The following is a 20,182-nucleotide window of genomic DNA, read 5'->3' on the forward strand; positions in this document are numbered from 1 at the left end:
TTAACATGCTTTAGAACACAGCAGGGAATTTGGTGTCGTTCTCCAACCTACCACAATGATCACAACATCCAGACAATTCCAGAAACTCCTGAAATAGTGTAGTTTGTGGATGCGAATTTCCAATATCTCCTCCACCGCGTAGTAGAGGATAAAGAAACAGAAGATAATCTCACAGGCTGCCAGGAAGAAATCGAAAGTTGTGACGTAGCGGATCAGCTTTACCGGCTGAAATTGCCAAGATGGAATCACGCCGCCTGTCGCCGGGAATTCAACCAATAACCTGCGTTGCAATAAGAGCAATTAAAACAGTAACAACGACACATGGATGTCGCTAGGAAAGATGTCCATCTGTTCTGTCCCTGCACTATAACGTAACAAAACCACCACTGTGAGTCACCCTTAACTAGTGGCAAAACATTTTTATCACAGCTAATAACTCAACCCTTGTACAATTTTGTGCTACAAAAGGACTAAGACGTTCCAAGGTCTTTCTGCCCAAAAGGATCACTTCCTTCTGTCTTCCTTCTACTTTTCTGGTATTTATACTGCTTGAAATGTTGTATGATTTTTTTTTTTTTTTTTTTGAGACAGAGTCTCACTCTCTTGCCCGGGCTAGAGTGCTGTGGCATCAGCCTAGCTCACAGCAACCTCAAACTCCTGGGCTCAAGCGATCCTTCTGACTCAGCCTCCCGGGTGGCTGGGACTACAGGCACGGGCCACCATGCCTGGCTAATTTTTTCTATTTTTAGTTGTTTGGCTAATTTCTTTCTATGTTTAGTAGAGACGGGGTCTCGCTCTTACTCAGGCTGGTCTCGAACTCCTGAGCTCAAGCAATCCTCCTGCCTCGGCCTCCCAGAGTGCTAGGATTACAGGCGTGAGCCACCGCGCCTGGCCAAAATGTTGTATAATTTTTTTAAATGTAAAAGCTAATCAACAAACAAGTCTTTCTAGGACTTCTACTAAATGCAAGTCTTTCTCTTGGGCAACATTAAGAACATAAAGAAACATAAGCCATGCACTCAAAACATGTACGATCTAGTTGAGAAGTAGGATAAACACTTTGTACATATATAAAGATAGAAACTGAGTCTCTCATTCATTCATTGGGTAACACCTAAGCAGCACTGAACAGTCTGCCCTCCTGAATACTTTTTGCTCCCCTTATCAGAGCGTTAGAGATACTAGGCAGGTACTCAATACATGTCTGATTGCCTGAGACCGTAATGTACACTGTTTTACATTCATGCTGACCACACTGGTCTTTAGTGCTCTACCAGAATTAAACTGAGGATTCTTTTCTTGCCCAATCCCCATTCTGTAGGTGCTACGCTGACAAAGTTGAGTGACTCCCTTAATGGCACAGTCTTCCCATCTAACTAGAAATGGAATCTCTAGCTCCTTAATTTTAAGCCCTTTAAAAAGCCCTTTTCGTCACCTCCTAGCCATGACTGTCTCTCCCATGACAAGGTGGCAGCCACGCCTTGGGGCTGAGCATCCGTACAGGCAGGGGCGACGGCAAATGAGAACGGGTCAAAGAAATGGGAAAATTCTTCCTCTCTCTTCATCGTCAATTCTCCTGTTCTTTCTCTCCTATCTGATGTGCTGGAGAAGAGTGCGGAGAACCAAAAACTCAGCGGAGCAACACGGAAGCCAACAGCCTCCCGCGTGACAGCCTCGGTGGGAACTCAAAAAGGAAGGAAGTGGCCCCTCTGTGCGGTCACCCCTCTTTGGTGCGTTCTGGCCCTCTGTGTGTCAACCACTGCCAGGAGCTCAGAGCACAGCGTAGGGAAATGAAGTAACTGCATTGACAATGTCCTTGCAGTACGGGGTGGAAGTGAAAGAAATGCTAAGACTTTCTATAAATAGATACATGTGTGTCAGTCGGAGGGGCCTGCCTGTGTTTATCCTTCTCTTTCTATCCCCACTCGAATCATCAGGCAAAACTCAACAACTGCAATCAATTTTCATTTGTTTCTAGCAATCACTACTAGAGGTTGAGACCCTGCAAATCTGAGATCTGAAATGCTCCAAAACCCAAAACTTTCTGAGCACCGATGGGGCGTCACAAGTGGAAAATTCCACATCTGACCTCATGTCGTGGGTCACAGTCAAAATGCAGGTGCCAAATGCGGTTTATTCTATGTTCTCAAGGGAAAAATCAAATGACCTTCGAGCTCTGTGTATATGGTGGATAGAAACATGAATGAATTTCCATCCCTGGGATATCTCATTATATATATGCAAGGATTCCAAAATCTGAAAAAAATCCGAAAATCTCAAACGCTTCTGGTCCCAAGTATTTTGAATAAGAGATACTCAACGTGTAATTGATTTAATGTGATATTCTTTTCTGCAAAAGTTGTTAAACACAAGGTCTGGCAACATGCAACTGGCCGTGTAAAGCAGAATTGGGTTTAATCTCAAGCATGATGACAAAGTAAGACTATTATGAGAATATACCCTTCTTATTTTGTGTGTAAACACTGCAGGGAATCCATGCCTGGGTGTTGCCAACATGCTCACCGGGAAGATTACAGTGGGTAAACTCTGGATCTTCCTTGCCCTGCTCTTTTTCTTTCTTTTTTAAAAATTTTAAAATAGCACTTATTACCTTCTAACATACTATATAATTTATTTATTTCTTTTGTTACTTATTGTCTCTTATCTATCTCCTCCAGGTTGGATGCCAGCTCTGCAAGGGCAGGGATTTTTGTCTGGTCCACTGATGTGTCCCAAGATCCTACAACAGTGCCTGAGACATATTAAGTGTCCAATAAATGTTTGCTGAATGAATATATGAACAAGAGGCCCAGATAGGCCATTGGTATTTTTGTCATTTTCCTTACTCTCTCCCAGAGTGGGCACGACAGCAACATCACAGGATCTGTGGAAGGGACTTTCTGTGCCTCTGGTGGCCCTGGGCATGAGCAGGCACCTGGGTACCTGGCAGACCGCCGTGCTTGTGTCTTGCCAGCACGGACGTCGTCTGAAAGTGGGACACTCGGAGCAATGAGTCGAGAGCTGATGGCCGGGGTGCTTGGTGAGAAGCATGAAGCACCGATCATCCTTGCAGTGGGTGAGGACAGATGCTGGGAAAACACAGTGGTTTTTCTGGAAAGGTTCTAGCATTGGGATGAACTTGGACAAGACGTAAGGTTCTTTCCTACTTGTAATATTCTATCTCGGATCCCGACTCCCTTCCCCAAATATCCTTATCCCAGGAAGGCTTCAGGATTCACCCCCTTGCTGTCAGTCCGGACCCCTGGCACCCTCATTTAGCCAACTGCAGGCCAAGGTCCTCTGTCCTGGCTCCAGAACGGGACGTACACACAGCGACACACAAACAGGAGGGTCGCGCGCCCTCGACACGCACCTGGCCACGCAGAACAGGTTGATGTTGGCGTTGTACACCGAAAAGTCAATAAAAGTCGCCCGGGTGCCTCGGTCCAACCAGACGTTTCTCCTGAGGCCGGCAACCTGGGCAGCTGTTTCCTCTCTCGTCCTCGACAAATCCAGGTAGTAGCCGGCGCCGCTATAGGTCGAGATTACCCCCCAGTGGCTGCTCCCATTCAAGTCTTTTTCACTCGTGTAGATCCAGCTAATTAAAAAACAAAAACAAACAACAATGGGGCAAAATCAGCGGTACACTACTGACAGTTACCCCGGTGACATAAAGAATGTCATAAGTCCTATTGAGCTGGGGAATGTCCCTGACATGGAACTTCGTAAGGTTTTTTTTTGTTTAATTCTCACACACCTACTAGCCCCATTTTAGGAACGAGGGCCCCGAGGCTTAGTGAGGTCAACTCAGGTCAACTTCGTCCCCAAACTATTTTTTTTTCAGAGACAGTGTCTTGCTATGTTGTCCAGGCTGGGCTTGAACTTGAGATTCTCCCACCTCAGCCTCCTGAGTAGCAGGGACTATGGGTGCACACCACCGTGCCTGGCTTCGTCCCAAAGCTTTTGAGGGTAGAGTCACGGTTCTATCACTTCTTCACATTCGCATCCAACACACGTTTATTGAGCATCTTTACACACCAGGCATTGTTCAAGGCTTTGAGGACACACGGCAGTGAACAAAACAGAGTCCCTGTCCCCGGGAAGCGTGAATCCTGATGGGAGCTGAGGGCGTCAGGAAGCCACCCTGACAGCATAGTTAACGTGGAAGAGGCAACTTGTGTAGTAGAAGAAACACGAGTTTGGGATCCAGGCTGGTTAAATCCCGGCTCAGTTGCATTTACTAGCGGTGATGCTTTGGGTAAGTGAGTGTCAGTTTTTGCATCTATAAAATGGAGAGGATACCTATTTATAGTTGTTTTGTGAAGAGGAGATGAGACAATGCATGAAATCACTTCTTCAGTAGTGTCTGGCACAGAACAGTGGCTGTATACATTTCTCTTTTTAATCATGTGAGATTAATGAGTAAAACTTTGGAAAAGGCATCGCACAGATGAAGGGTGTGCTTGTGCTTTGCAGGAACTAGAAAAAGGAGCGTTAGAAAGCAAAGTAAAGCCAGGTGTCGGTGGCATGCATCTGTAGTCTCTCAGCTCCTCTGGGAGGCTGAGGCAGGAGGATTGTTTGAGGCTTGCCTGGGCAACATAGCAAGACCCTGTTTCTAAAAAAAAAAAAAAAAAGCAAAATCACTATCATCACCTGGAAAAAAGTCCTTCGAGATTACTCAGTCCTTTTGCTTTAAGTGTCTGGATTTTTACTAAATTTGTTTCTTATGGGCCCTAGCACTAAACAGAGTGTGCGCTGGATGGTAGATAAGGAATCTGGTTGTCAGAAAGGTGTTTGCGCTGTTGTATATTAACAAATCTGGATTCTGGGTGATTCTGTTCCCAAGAAAAAAAATCGAGATGACCTGGCAGAATTAGCAAAGCTTAGAAGACAACTCTGACCACTGTCTCTCCCCAGAGGCCCACCTGAGACCGCTGTGAGGCTTTCCCCAATTCTTCGTAATAACTACAGTACTTCTAAAATAATAAGTGTCGTCCCTTAATACACAAGATGTTTGAAGTATGGCTACCAAAGTGTGCAACCCCCCTGCAAATATGCACGTATACAAATAAATACTGAAAATCATAAACGTTTGAGAAAAATGGGCCTTAAACCAGACAGAAAACCCCCTCACAAGCCTTACACTTTAGGTAACCGCCTTCCGAACAAAAATCTATTTGTAAGAGCTAATGCAAAAAAGAACGAATGCATGAACGTGACCGGGTGGCCCTGGGCCACCGACACTTACGCGGTTCCATTTCGCGGCCCGAACGGAGCCCTGTCTTCACTGCTGGCGGAGTAGACATCGTAGCACTCTTTGATTTCATCTCGCAGGTCCTGGGGGATGGAACAGGACCCGTTTCTGACTTTGAGTTGCCGCATACGCGGTACCCCCAGCAGCAGGTTCTCGTAGAAAATGAAACTTCGGTTGTCAGCTTCCGTCTGGTTGTGGGGCTGCGTCTTCCAGTACAGTCCGTCTAGTAAGGCACCTTCCGTGAACTGAAAGCGAAGGAAAGATCTTTCAGAAGGTCTGGGCTCAGCAGCTCGTCCTGCTCCTGCCTGGAACGTTCGTGGGACCAAGCGTTCGGCAACTCTACGGCGAGGGTAGAGCGATGAGAGTGGGTTTTGTTGTGGGAGAGATCTGGGTTTGGATTTTGCGCCATCACTTGCTAGTTGTGAGGCTTTGGGCAAGACCCTCTGAGCCAAGTTTCCTGCGTTTGGAAAACCCATTTCTGGCATGCTTACTTTCTTAATAAATAGCAACTCATTTTGGTTCTAGCACTAAAGGTGGGGTGGTGGTTGCATAAATCCAAGACCACGATCAACTCAACTTTCCCTTATTAAAAGAGCATCCCACATAATCATGGCTCTAAACATGTTTAGAGAAAAGGCTACAGTGTGGATCACCAGCCTGCCATCTAGTGGATCTTTTATTTGCCTGGACTATTTTGCTGTAGGATGAACTCTCCAACCCCTCTCTGCCCCCTAGAGCTTGGCATCTGTTATCATGGAACGTGTACATGTGAGAAGTCTCTAGCTGTTTCTCAGCGTGCTGTCCTTATCAGATGATCAACAGAGATGGACTGATTTGGCCAGCCAAGGTGGTGAAAGCGTCATACAGGGGTGTGGTTTTGGATGCCAGGTACTTTTACACACTAGTAGGTTTCCATGACCCAGTTTTCTCTATCCCAAAAATCAACAGCTCTGACTCCAGGATTTAATAATATGTTTTAGAAAGCATCTCCCCAGGGAGAAATAATCATTTCCTTTCCAATTTCCCTTCCAATTTTCTTAGATTCCAAGCACCTTATCTTTCAGATCAGTTTCATATTTTTCCTATGATAATCACCCATGGCGTATGCCCTGCTACTGTGTTGGACTTTGTGACAATTTGGAAATGTTGGGTTGAATTTCACGAAAGCAGACCTTTGCGAGAATGTGCCTACTTTGTATCAGGCACTGTTCTAGGAGCTGGGGACACGTGTCATCATTAGCAAAGGGACAAAACACAAAAAACGAAGCAAGACAGAACAACCAAACTTCCCTCATGGACCTGACCTTCTCGGAGGTTCTCAACAAATACTGAATCATGAATGAATGAATGAATTACAAACTAGGATGAAGAAGTGGTTGCCAGGCTAGAAAAAAGGTCGATTTTTCTCATTCTCTAGCCACGTGACCATATGCATTTAAGCATCCTGAATCTCGCTGTCCTCATTAGCAAACCCGAGGCTTACGAAGCCACATGAACAACTTTCAGTGATAAGGAGGTAGTTTCAAAGTCATTTGCAAATACCTTCCAGAAGTCTTCCATTGAAGACAGAGTTTTAAAGGTAGTTTTCTCAGTTTTGGACACTGGGGTGTCTAGGAAGAGCTGTGACATCATCCGGGTGTAGTAGTACACGTTGGAGCTCATCATGCCATAGGTCACTGGAACACAGAAAGATCCAAATGAACTCCACAAGGGGACCTGCACACACTGTCACCCAGCCAGCTGTCCTGGTGGATGGGCATTCTGGACAAATATCCACATAAGGTCTTCCCTCACCCTTGCCTTCCTTCCCCCATCGTTCTCCCAGGACATCTGCCTCTCTCTCTAGCTTACACAAAAAGTACATAACATTAACATTGGCTTATGTGAAACAAAATCAGCTTACTTTTTAAAATTTTTTTTTTTTTTTTTTTAAAGAGACGGGGTCTTGTTCTGTTACCTAGGCTGGAATGCAGTGGCTCCTACCACCTCTCAAAACTGTATTGGACCAGAGTTAAGGGTTTAGAGTTCTAATCCATTTACAGAACAAGGTATTGGTCACGCAGGTGAGTAAGATGTGATCTCTGTCCTTAAGAAAGTGTAGCTCACACAGTCCCCACAAAGCACAGACATGAGGACAATACACCCTGCAAAGCCTTCTGTGAATGCAGACTCGATCGAGGGGAAAGAGTGATAGGATACAAAAAGAGTAAGTAGGGATGACTCCCCAAAACCAATGAAACGAGTACGTTGATTATTTTCAGTTAACTTGAAATTAGAACGTACTTTGCATTCATCGATTGATATAGACCATTCTGGAGGTTTTTTTTTTTTTTACCTGTGGGTTTGTTGTTGCCATTAGGAATTTTGATAAATTATATAAATGCTTTGTTTTACAAAGATGGTATTAACTATATATAAGAATGTAAATATAAGTATTTTAGCAACTGATTTGAAAATGTATCTCCTTTATTTTCCTATAGTGCTCATGATCTAATATTATTAATTACTGCTTTTGAAATCCTCAAGATTTCTGTGTTGGCTTTAATGCCGTCACTAAAGGGAAAGTGACAGATTGCCTTGGTTATGTAGCACCCCCTGCTGGACAGGCAGAGAAACAACGCCTCCTAGCTTTGAAGGGGTAATTATTGCAACAGACTAATCAGCAAGCATTAACTCAGTCCCTCCCCTGCACCAGGCCCTGGGCTGGTCCACTGGACATCTGAGTGATAGCTGTACACATTGCAAGAGTCAGCTACAGCATGAGTCCCTGCAGGGTGCAGCTAAAAGACCCCTGGGTTTGGAGTGAGAACTATCTGAGTTTGAGTTTCAGCTTTGCTCCATCCTGAGTATCTGCCTCTGTTCATGATTGTGGGTCTTGGTGTCTTGGGATCGTGGGATCTAGGGATCTAGGACAACTGCTTAACTCTTCTGAACTTGATTCTGTTATCTAGAAAATAAGAATAATAATATCTAGGGCTTTTGTAATGCTCAACTGAAGATAAGATAAGGACATATATTTGAATGGATTCTATAAACTCAAAGTGCTACACAGATGTGTCTCAACTTACAACGGGGCTAGGTCATGATAAACCCATCATAAGTTGAAAATATTGTAAATCAAAATGCATTTAATGCGCCTAACCTACTAAATATCATAGCTTAGCCTAGCCTACCCTGAACGTGCTCAGAACACATCCGCTTGTTAGCCTACAGTTGGGCAAAATCATCTAACACAAAGCCTATTTTATAATAAGCAGTGAACGACTCATGTAAGACTATCGTATCATATGTTGCTAGCTCAGAAAAAGATCGAAATTCAAAATTCAAAGTAAGGATTCTACTTGAATGTGTATCACTTTCACACCATCGTGAAGCTGAAAAAACATAAATGGAACCACGGTTAAATGCAAAGCACTATACAAAAATCAAAGAACCATGAGGCTTGAATTGACTTAGTGGTCACACTAGGAAAAATTCTGTGCATTAGTAAATGAGACGGACTAGTGAACAAGAGAATGGAAATGGGCAACGCCACCAACATTTGGTGACAATCTCCCTGTTCAAACTCACTGGGAGCTTACCAGTACCATTAAAAACCAGTGTGGGGGTATCACATAAATCAATATTTAATTTATTACAATTACAACTATAGAAACTTACATGTTTCCTTTATCTTTTACAACTTACGAATCTTATTTTCAGAAATCTAGTAAATTTAAAAAATTATTTTTAAGGAAGCTTTTAGGACTTAGTTAATTAAATTCAAGGCAGGCAGTGTTAATGTAATAAGAATGGCATTGTTAAAATATTGATGAAATTTTCATTCTCTCCATACACAAAGGGGATTCTTTCCGAAGCTGGTGTTGATTTTTAAACATTTCTAAGTGTACACTGTAGGAATAAACTCCTTTATCAGAGGAATTTGGTTAGAGGACCGGGACTCATAAGTCTGCTGTCTTATCAGTTCTCATAAAGGCTCCCTAGGGGACGTGATGGAAATTCATCACGCAACGCCCTTCGATTCGGAGGATCAATCTATTGCTGTGACTTTCTGGACTTTTGAGGCAAACAATTCCTAAGACTAGTTTCTGGCGAAGGTTTCCCTCCCCTACCCCTACAAGAGGATGCAGGGACAAACTGAAAGAAGAGAGGATGAGGAAAGAGATGGGTCTATAGTAAGTTTGCTGCAGAGTAAAAGGCTGCAATTATTGAAGATTTGGAAGAAATAATGAATTAGAACAAAGGCATTGACACAACATATCTAAATCCAAAGGAAGAGGACTTTTTAATTTAATTTAATTTTTTTTTTTTTTTGAGATAGGGTCTCACTCTGTCGCCTGGACTAGAGTACAGAGGTGTCATTATAGCTCACTGCAACCTCAAGTAGCCTGGGCTCCTCCTGGCTCAGCCTCCCAAGTAGCTGGGACTATAAGCATGCGCCACCATGCCCAGCGAATTTTTCTATTTTTTGCAGAGACAGGGTTTCACTATGTTGCCCAGGCTTGTCTCGAACTCCTGGCCTCAAGCAGTCCTCCTGCCTTGGCCTCCCAGAGTGCTGGGACTACAGGCGAGAGCCAATGTGCCCGCCAGAAGAGGACTTTTAAATATACGCATCAATAAAAGTAATATTCGGTGGAAACATTTGTATTTCCTGAAAGTTAAACTTGGAAAGTCATTTTGCTGGAAACAATTCTTATGTAGACTTTAGGTTAATTGACATCAAGACAGTGTGATAATAATAATGACACTGTTATAATAGTGACACTGTATTCATTGTTAAGAAATCTAATGCAAAAATCCTTTGACTTGGCTTCTTGGTGTCGAGCAGGTTGCCACATGCACCTCATAGTGCAAACGGTCACAAGTGACAATGAATTGGCCAGTCACATAATGCCAATTTTTAATTAATGTTTACCAGAGGACAGAAAAGAGCTTGACCAAACTCTAAACTGCAATGAAACTCTTCACCTTTCCCTTTCTTCGTGTTAAATGCAGGCTATAGTCATCAGCACTTGCTTATGTTCTTTCTTGTACCTTTTTGAAAGCCTCCTGTCGCCAGGCACAGCTTTGGGACCCTTCTCTTACCAAGTTTCCATTCTGCTAGAGGGGGGACAGTCAATAAACAAAAACCCAAATAAAAACCATTTGGAATCGAAACCCACGGTGAGAAAAGCAACTTCCACATGGACCCTTTTGGTGCATATACGCTTCCTTTTAATTATGATTTTGACAAGTCAAACATTTTCAAAACCTTTCCATTCGTGGAAGAAAATATTCTACTCACAGATGCACAAGACTATGAGAAAAAGGAGGTATGTGACCAGTTCCCGTAAAACACTTTTAAGGTATTTCTCTCTGTCAGTGTTGCTTTCTTCCATGAGTCTTGTTCCCCAGAGACCTTTAAAATAATGAAAAGAAAAGTCATTATATTTAAGAAATCTCATGAATGGCAAAAGGAAAAAATATATAAACTAAATAGTGTCAACTGTAAGGAAGATTTTCTTTTTTGCTTTCTGTCTTTTTTTTTTAAAGCACATTCTGGATGCAACTGAGAAACTGCTTTAGCAGGACTACCTTTTATTTAAGAATATATCAAGCTCTACTGTCTCCTCAAGAGTACAGGACAGAAGGCAATGATCCCATTGTTTTCTAAATTCCCATGCCCATTAGCAAATAGCTTAGTAAAAATTGAGAAAGAGAACAGGAAATGAGGGTAGCTTAACAGAGGGGTTAAATAATTGTGCATAACTCATCAGTTCTTCCTCCTTGCGGAGGATGCAACCTGGTGTGATTACCCTGCTACTAAACCCAGTGAAGTACATGATGTGACTATGTTGCAAATGATCCCTTCGAGGTCACCCCTGATGACAAGAGGTCCTGGCTGGAGCATCATTTCAATGTGGACACATCTATCATGCTTCCAACACACTGGCATAAATGCTCTGCGCTGTATGAGCAGACACTGTCCTTTAAGAAACGGTTTCCCTAAGCCTGCTCAGATCAACAGGTTTTTAAAAATGAACATTTAATCATTAAAAGCAACAACTCCTCCAACTTCTTTCTCTCTCTTTGCAAAAAGAGTAGAATCAGCAACTGTGTTCTACATTTTCCCAGATGGAAAAAGAGTTGGGCTGGATGACGTCACCCTCCGTGAGCTTGCCTGGGACAGAGACCGCAGTTCTGGACTCCGCCAGCACACAGACATGGTGGCCGTCCAAACCCCCGTTAATGAACAGTGTGGTAAAGTCACACTGCTGGTTACTTGGAAGAACTTTATGGTTTTCCAAAAAAGACAAACTTCTCAATCCTTTCAGTTAGATTAGATCGGCTGTTCATGGAAACCAACCCGGCCCCTGCAAGTGGCCTCACACTTTTATTCTACAGACCTTAACTCCCTCGATAACGGAAACTCACACAGCCACCATCGAGCCACATAGAGAAGGAAAAATAGGACACGATCTTTCACCTCGAAGAAATGAGTTCATCACTAGCGTGTATGTGTTTTTCAAGTCTCATGATACCATATTAGTTCTCCTAAATTGGGGTATTTCCTTTCCTTTTCTTTTTTTCTCCCAGATTTCCTTTAGGAAAATCAGCATTGGAATTCAAAGACACTGTGTTCACATCATAATAGGTTTTACCACGCTGAGAGCGCAGCGAAACTTATGACCAGGTTTGCCTCTGCCAAGATCTGCTAGTTGTCAGTGAATTACTCACTCGAAAGAAATGTACCAAGCAGAACGTTTGTTTGCAGAAACTCTATCATATTAAAGAATTATTACAAATTTAGATGACATGGAAAATTACGACCCAGGATCACACAGAGGCAGCCAGAGATTAGGCTCAATAGCCCCGGACTCAACCACACCATCTCTTTGGGTAGATTTCTTTTGGGGGCCAGGCCTGAAATATACATGACACTAGAGCTTGCTGGTCTATTTACTACCAGGGAAGACTGTTGCCCTGGCTCACTTGGTCAATGATTTCATTCTTTCCCATGATTTATAAACAACCGTGCACTAAGGAACAGTCATGGTTCTTAATATTTCTAAATGGTACTGCTCGGCCTATAAATAGGAAAAACAAACTCCTATCACATTTTATTCAAACTACACTTGCAATGGCCTATGGCAGTTTAATTCTGGTTCTTGCATAAAACATTTCAAATAAAAAAAAAAGTCCCCTTATTTATATTTTTATATAATGTACTTCCATGTGTTTACTTTTCCTAAATGACTCTACTTCCTCAAATATTTATTGCTTTAAAAATTTCATCCCATTTTCCCACTGGGTATGTATGTAAGGTTGATCTTGGGATACAGGGACCTCTACATTCTGGTGGGTAAGAAATGGCTGTAACCATAAATAGGAAAAATGGCTGTCCTGGAGCCAACTACCTCCCATGTTTGGCAGAGCTGATAGGGTAAGAACCGTTAAGCATGGAGCTCATGTCCAAAATAGTGGCATTCTGCAAAATCAACTGTGTCTTTTTCCACACCTGTCCCAGCTGTGGCGGGAGACCCCTCCCAGCATTCCAGGCACCCATGTTCAGCACAACAGTGTCTCCAGCTGTTAGGGAGAATGTGGAATGTGGGGGCCAAGGGACAACTGTCCAGCTTTCTTTAAGAGGGTGCTCAGCTAATGCCAGAACACAAATTGGACAACCGAAAATGTCTCCAGACATTTGCCCAAGGGGCAAAGCTTCCCCTCCGCCATGGGCTCCTGGGCACATGAATACATTCCATTTTCCAGTCTCCCTTGCAGGGATCCTTGGTTACGTGATTAAGAACTTTGCCAATGAAGTGTGAGTGGAAGTGACATGGGCCACTTCTGGGATGAGGTCTTTAAGATTAGGTTCAACTCCTCCATTTTATAAATGAGGACCTGTGCCCAGGAAGTTTGAGTTGCATAAAGTTAGAAATGTGAGAAACTCCCAGGGAAACTCTAGACCACTTCAGACTTCAGTAATCTCTCCTACCTTTAGAAATTGCAAAAGTTACTTTCTGTTCTGATCCTAGGATGCTGCTTACATAGTGCATGTAAGATTTCTGTCACTGGTATCCCAAAAGGGGAAAAAAAATTGTCACTCATTCATGGTTATTTATTTCACTTTTCTGGGTTTATATACATAGGAAAATGGTAATGTGCTATTCAAACTTATTTCTTTTTGTAGCAGCTAGCACAATGCTGTCTTCACAGTAGGTGCTAAATATTTATTAAATGTTTATTAAATGTTGCTTACTTAATAAGCGACAAGAATGTCAACTATATTTCTTCTTAAGAGACATAGGCTGGGCGCTGTGGCTCGTACCTGTAATCCCAGCACTTTGGGAGGTCAAGGCAGGAGGATTAATTGAGGCCAGGAGTCTAAGACCAGCCTGGGCAACATAGTGAGATCCTGTCTCTATAAAAAAATAAGCTGGGCGTAGTGGCGTGTGACTGTAGTTTTGGCTACTTGGGAGGCTAAGATGGAAGAATTGCTTAATTCTCTGAAGAGTTTGAGACTGCAGTAAGCCATGATCATACCTCTGCACTCCAACCTGGGTGACAGAGAGAGACCTGTCTTAAAAATAATAAAATAAAATGTATTAAAAATTTTTCTACAGTTGAAAATTTCCTGAGTATCCTCTCCTACTAATCAGACCATTGATATGGTTTGACTAGAGGTTTTAAAACTATGAGCTAATTAAATTTCCTGAAATCTTTCTTTAAAAGAAATAAATTTGTCCATATACTCATATAAAAACACATTTCATTTCATTATATTCCATCATGGAGTTTATTCAAACAAGGTTAGGTGTGTTACCAAATGCTTAAACTGAGTTAAACGGATCACGTGACTTACCATTATTTATTAACTTCTATGGAACTTCTCTTTCACTTCAGTGTACATTTTTTAAAAGCATATTTTAAATAGTATAATACTAAAAAGTATTAGTGAACCTTAAAAAGTATTAGTGTTTTATTAATCTACTCACACACGTTATCCAAAAAGGGTATTTTGCCCCCTACCATGCCCTGAATCAAATCAATTCGTATAAGTACTTATGTAAAAGAGAGCCAAAATGTATACTTTTATAATCTTCATGAAGGACTAACAACATGGCAAAGACTTGCTATACATTTTACATGTCTTATCTCATTTATTTCTCTCAACAAGTAGTGAACTAAGTATTCAAATCTGGAGGCATCACACTATGTGACTTCAAATTAAACTACCAGAACAACATAGTACTAGTATAAAAGTAGAGTCATAGACCAATGGAACAGAATAGAGAACCCAGAAAAAAAAAATCACACACCTCCGACCAACTGATTTTCGACAAGGCAGACAACAACATACACTGGCGAAAGGAAGCCCTATTCAATAAATGGTGCTGGGAAAATTGGACAGCCACATGCAGAAGAATGAAACAGGACTTCTAGCTCTCACCATATACAAAAATTAATTCAAGATGGAGAAAAGATTTCAATGTAAGGCATGAAACCATAAAAATTCTAGAAGAAAACATAGGAAAAACCCTTCTAGACATTGGCATAGGCAAAGAATTTATGACAAAGACACTAAAGGCAAAAACAGCAACAACAAAAATAAATGAATGGGACTTAATTAAATTAACTTCTGCACAGCAAAGGAAATAATAAGCAGAGTGAATAGACAACCTACAGAATGGGAGAAAATATTCACAAATTCTACATCTGACAAAGGACCAATATCCGGAATCTACAAAGAACTCAGATAAATCAGCAAGAAGAAAACAACCCCAACAAAAAGTGGGCAAAAGACACAAACAGAAGTTTTTCAAAAGAAGATAGACAAATGGCCAACAAATGTGAAAAAATGCTCAACATCACTAATCCTCAGGGAAATGCAAATTAAAACTACAGTGAGATACCACCTTACCCCTATCAGAATGGCATCAAAAAGTAGAAAAAACAACAGATGCTGGCGTGGATGCAGAGAGAAAGGAACACTTATACATCGTGTTAGTATAAAATTAGATTGCAGATTAGTACAACCTCTGTGGAAAGCAGTATGGAGATTCCTCAAAGAAATAAATGCAGACCTACCATTCCATTTAGCAATCCCCACTGCTGGGTATCCACCCAAAAGGAAAAGAAGTCATTTTATCAAAAAGACACCTGCACGCAAATCTTTATCATAGCACAATTCACAAAGGCAAAAAATGTGGAACCAACCTAAGTACCCATCAATTCACATACGGATAAAGAAAATGTGGTATATACATACCTTGGAGCACTACTCAGCCATAAAAAGGAATGAAATAATGTCTTTTGCAGCAACTTGGATGGAATTGGAGACCATTACCCTAAGTTAAGTATCTCAGGAATGGAAAACCAAGTACCATATGTTCTCACTAATAAGTGGGAGCTAAAAAATTGGTATTTATGGGCCCAAAGAGATATAAAGGGCATTGGAAACCAAGAAAGGAGGTGAGGAGATATGTAATAAAAACTTACTTGTTGGGTATAATGAACACTATTCTGGTGACAGACACACCAAAAGCTTAAGCATTATACAAGGTATCTACGTAACAAAAACATTTGTGCCCCCTTAATATTTTGAAATTAAAGGAAAAAACCTAAATGTTATGATTCTCTCTTTTCTAGTTTAATAGATGCAAAAATTGGAGATCTGAGAGATTAAGTAACTTGCTCAAGGTCTTACAGCCAATGAGTGTTGGAACTGGCATCGGAGTGTAGGCCTAACCTGGTCTTCATCACATTGCTAGAACAATACCTGGATAATTTTTGTGCAAGATTTTCAAAACTGACGGAAAGGGAAGGGCAGGGAAAATTAAAAAGAACTCAGAATGGAAACTCTTAAAAGTGGAGATTAAAATCATTTGGAGGGTAAGAACAAATGCAACACTTTTGCAAGGATGCCACTGACGAAATTTTGTAAAAACACGATCCCATCCATCTGCTATTGGAAAATTCGCGTCCTCTTACTGGGCACTGACAAATTTGAAAATTCCTCTCCCGCTGAACTACGACACATTTATCAGCGGGTATCCGGTGACTTCATCATCTTGTTGGAATCTCAAAGAGCATTGATTTAGCTATTTAAAAACATACTTCCAAGCTTTTGACAGTAAACTTTTCTTTGTAACTGTTTTAGAAAAATGTCTAGAATTAGAAAAGGCCAAATAACTAACTAGACATCATTTTATTCTGTTCATGGTGTTCTCGACAGCTTCCCTCCCCCAAACAAGCACAGACGACATCACCAAAACATGTCATTAATGACACCCGAACTGCACCCCTCCCACGCTTTGGATAACACTGTACGGTCCTGTTATCCTTTTCAGACCAGGATGAGGGGGCAATGGAGAGTCAAGGCCAGAGGAAGACCATGGGTGACAGTATGAAATTTTCGTTTGATTTTGTGACATTAGCAAATATGAAGTTGCAAACACCATCAGTTACACTGACATATTCATTTTCTCTCCTACAAGGAAAAACACCCCAGATGTACCCTGCCATCTTTTTCACTCATTTTCAGAAGTAAAAAAGAACATGCTGTCATGTCCCAAAGGGAGGCACCCAACACATTTGCACCAACAAGGGCGCAGTGGAACTCCGCGCCGGGTGCCGGGAACAGAGCAGGGTTAGCAGAGCGGGGACGCGCTTCCAAGGGAGGCGGGACGCGGAGCGGGACGCGAGGTGGCGCCCCGGGGAGCTGCCCGCAGCGGGGCGATGGCTGCGGCCCGCGCTCTTACCTCGCAGCCCGCGGACCAGCCTCTCGGCCCAGGCCACTCGGGGCGGCTGCCCGTCCAGGGGGAGGTGGCGATGCAGCGGGTCCCCGCCGCCGGCCGGGCTGTGGCACGGCGGGCCCTGGTCCTCGCGCCGGCGCCGCCTCCCGCTCGGGTGGCCCGCGCCGGGGTAGCCCCCCAGCCCCCGGCCCCGGGCGCCCGCGGAGCTCACGGCGGAGGAGGCGGCCGACCTCCGGCTGCCCGGGCGCCACTCCACGTCCATCTCCACCACCATGCCCCCTTCTTCGCCTTCCACCTCCTCTTCCTCCTCCTCCTCCTCGGCCTCGAAGCCCGGGTTGTCGCGGCTCCACGCCTGCCGGGAGCAGGACGAGAGCGGGGGGGAAGGCGAGGCCGAGGCTCCGGCCGGGGGGTCCCGCGCGGCCGCCTGCCGGATGCGCTCCATCTCGATCTCCAGGCCCCGCTGCTCGCGGAGGCCGCCCAAGGCCGCGCCGCCCGCCATCAGCCGGCCCGGGCCCGGCACTCGGGGCGCCGGCGGCCGCGGCGCGTCCCCGGGCTGCTGCGGCTGCACGCGGCTCGAGTGCACCATCGCGGTCACTGGCGGCCGGCGCGCGGCCGGGCCTCCCCGCGCTCGGCGCCGCCCGCCCCGGGAGCCATGTTCTCTTCTCCCGCGGCCCGCCGCCGCCGCCGCCTGCCCCCGCCCCCGGCCGCCCGGCGGTCCCGCGTCCCTCGCCCGCCCCCTCGGCCCGCCTCCCTCGCCCAGCGGCCGGCGCGCTCGCCCGGCTGCGCCCGGGCCGTTCCCAGTGGAGCCGGGGCCCGCGTTCCGCCCGGGGCGGGAGCCGGCGGGGCACGGAGTCACCGCCTGCCCGACCTCGAGGTGATGCGCGGGCCCCCGTTAATCGGCTGCCGGTTAATCGCCAGCCACTCCTGCCTCAGTTTACCGAGGTGGACAGAGGAGAGAGAGAGAGAGAACGAGAACCCTTTTGTGGGATGGGGCGGGAATTGAAGAAATCCAGCGGGGACAAAGGGACCTTTCTGGCATTTGGACGCTACCGACAAACCGCTGGTGCTGACTTGCTCTGCACGGGGCGCCCCCCCGCCCCCCATTCTGCTGCTTTGGGGCTGTTTTCTTTCATCTTTGATGCGCTCATCGCTCCACACACTCTGGGGACCCCAAGGATTCGGCCCTGGGACTCCGGTGCTTCCACCGCGCTCTCAGTTCCCCCCCATGGCTCGCACTGGCCTCTGCGGAACAGAGTCGCCTTAGATCTAGAACTTTCCTCCCACCCCTCTGAACACATCTAACTTGATGCTCTGCCGTTGTCTCCCCCTTAACTTGCCTTGAAGTTTTTACACCAGCCTTAAATTTTGGGGAGGACACAGTTCAGCCCATAACGGGTCCTAATCTGCTTTTCTAACGTGGGCGTCCCTGTCCTACCTCCCTCTGTGCGGCACTGTTGACTGGTTCCCCATGCTCTTACGCTGCCAATATTTAGGCAGTTTTGCCCACCTATCCCCTGATCCTGCAGTTTTTTAATTTAGATATTTGTGTCCTTCGCTTAGCTGGGAGCTTCTCAGAGGCAGGGCTGGTGGGTCTGGAGCACAAGTCTGGCTCCTACTGGATACATCAGTTCACTCTAGAGACATTTCCTGACTGAGTTAGGAGCTGGGCGTGGAAAGCAGAGAGTGGTCCAGCGCTCGCTCGTCCTCAAGAGAAGACAGACAAAGATCCCGGATGGAAAGGTGCCATCCTGGGTAGGGGTTGTGATGCCTGTCATCCGAGGATGCTCTAGAGATGCCCTGAGCAGCACCCCAGCGCCCCATAGTCAAAGGATTCTTAGCAGATACATCCGACAGAGGACAGCCAGGCCTGAAAAGAGAATGCAAAATATGAGCCGAAGGTCTTCTGGAGAATAGGTCTATTGCAATATTTTTAAAATGTGATCAGAAGACTGCCCGCATCACTTGGGGTACTTGCTAAAAATATTATGGGTCCCTACTGCAATCTTATTGGTTCAAAATCTCCAAGATTTCAGTCCTGAAATTCTGAATCTTCTCAGAGGATTCCGGGGCATCGTAAAGTTGGGAAGTACCAATGTGTTCCAAATGGGAGGGGCTTCCTCAACATTTCTCCCATATTTCTGTGCTTCATGATCACCAGTGATGTCACCATCTGGAATCTCAGACCCAGGAGAAACTTCGGTGGTCCTGGAGTCAGACTTACTCTTTGGCTTGTGCCTGCACTGCGCGAATTCGTCGCAGGGACCCTGGAGGCAGATGGCCTGGATTCAGGTCTTGCCCTCCACTTCCCAGCTGTGTGATCTTGGGCAAGTCACTGCATCTCCTTGTGCCTGGGAAAATGGGAATAATGACAGGTGGAAGGCCTCAGATGCATGGCAAGGAGTGCAGACGTTGTTCTATAGTTAATAATAATGATATTAGTAGGGTTTTAAAAATAGTGTCAATTACTTTTTAAAGCAAAATCTGAAACCTTCTTTTTGAGACTATACCCTCACCCTTAAAAGAATTCAGATTGATTGGAAATGTGTCTACATGTACATAGTTCAGAGTTAGATGTGTGCTTGCCCAAAATTTTATTTCCAAATCATTGCAAGAAATGTCATTTTAAAAGATTCGCAGCAATTTTTGTGTAATACAACTTGAATAGCATTTGCTCCATTGCACCCTAAATCTTACGTTTCAGGAGTTTCACTGTTAATTTCCATCTTAATCTTCATACATCCAACACCAGCCATCCAATGTGTTTCCTGCTAAAATATCTTTCCGTTCTTTCTGGCTTATTAATGTTCCCTTTTGTGCTTTTACCTTAGCATGTTTTTCCCCTTCAGAGTGCCTAGCATTTGCTCAAGCAGGCCCTGAGGCTGCAAATTTCTCTCCCTACCCACAGAATTCCTTCCTTTAATACCCATCTTAAAACCCTATTTCTCATGAGAAGTTTTTTGTTGTTAAGTCAATGAGATGCACAATGTTGTATTTTTCTTCCTCTGATTGCCCCAATGTCATTGTCATAGTACAAATTTCCGTAATCTATGTGGTCTGAAATATTGCGTGGCATAGTTAAGATGGTCTGCATGCTGTTTGGTTTTATTTTATCTGTGTGGTAGGTTCTTCCCAGGACACACTATACAAACCTCACCTCTTAGTTTCAGTGGACACTCATAAAGCTGTTTAA

The 20,182-nt window shown here is 44.3% G+C and overlaps 1 protein-coding gene across 1 annotated transcript in view; it reads right to left on the reverse strand.

Moving 5' to 3' along the window:
* Window positions 1-17,584, reverse strand: part of PKD2 (polycystin 2, transient receptor potential cation channel) — a 35,065-nt gene extending 17,481 nt beyond the window's left edge. Inside the window, exons 1-6 of the mRNA XM_069485362.1 lie at window positions 16,999-17,584; window positions 10,539-10,652; window positions 6,797-6,930; window positions 5,249-5,499; window positions 3,374-3,598; window positions 52-280 (exon numbers count right to left, since the gene is read on the reverse strand). Of these exons, the coding sequence (XP_069341463.1) occupies window positions 52-280; window positions 3,374-3,598; window positions 5,249-5,499; window positions 6,797-6,930; window positions 10,539-10,652; window positions 16,999-17,578 (1,533 nt within the window). The 5' untranslated portion in view covers window positions 17,579-17,584. The remainder of the gene's footprint in view (window positions 1-51; window positions 281-3,373; window positions 3,599-5,248; window positions 5,500-6,796; window positions 6,931-10,538; window positions 10,653-16,998) is intronic.
* Window positions 17,585-20,182: the final 2,598 nt, after the last annotated feature.

Source organism: Eulemur rufifrons, chromosome 13, assembly GCF_041146395.1.
Source record: "Eulemur rufifrons isolate Redbay chromosome 13, OSU_ERuf_1, whole genome shotgun sequence".
NCBI classification, from domain to species: Eukaryota; Metazoa; Chordata; class Mammalia; order Primates; family Lemuridae; genus Eulemur; species Eulemur rufifrons.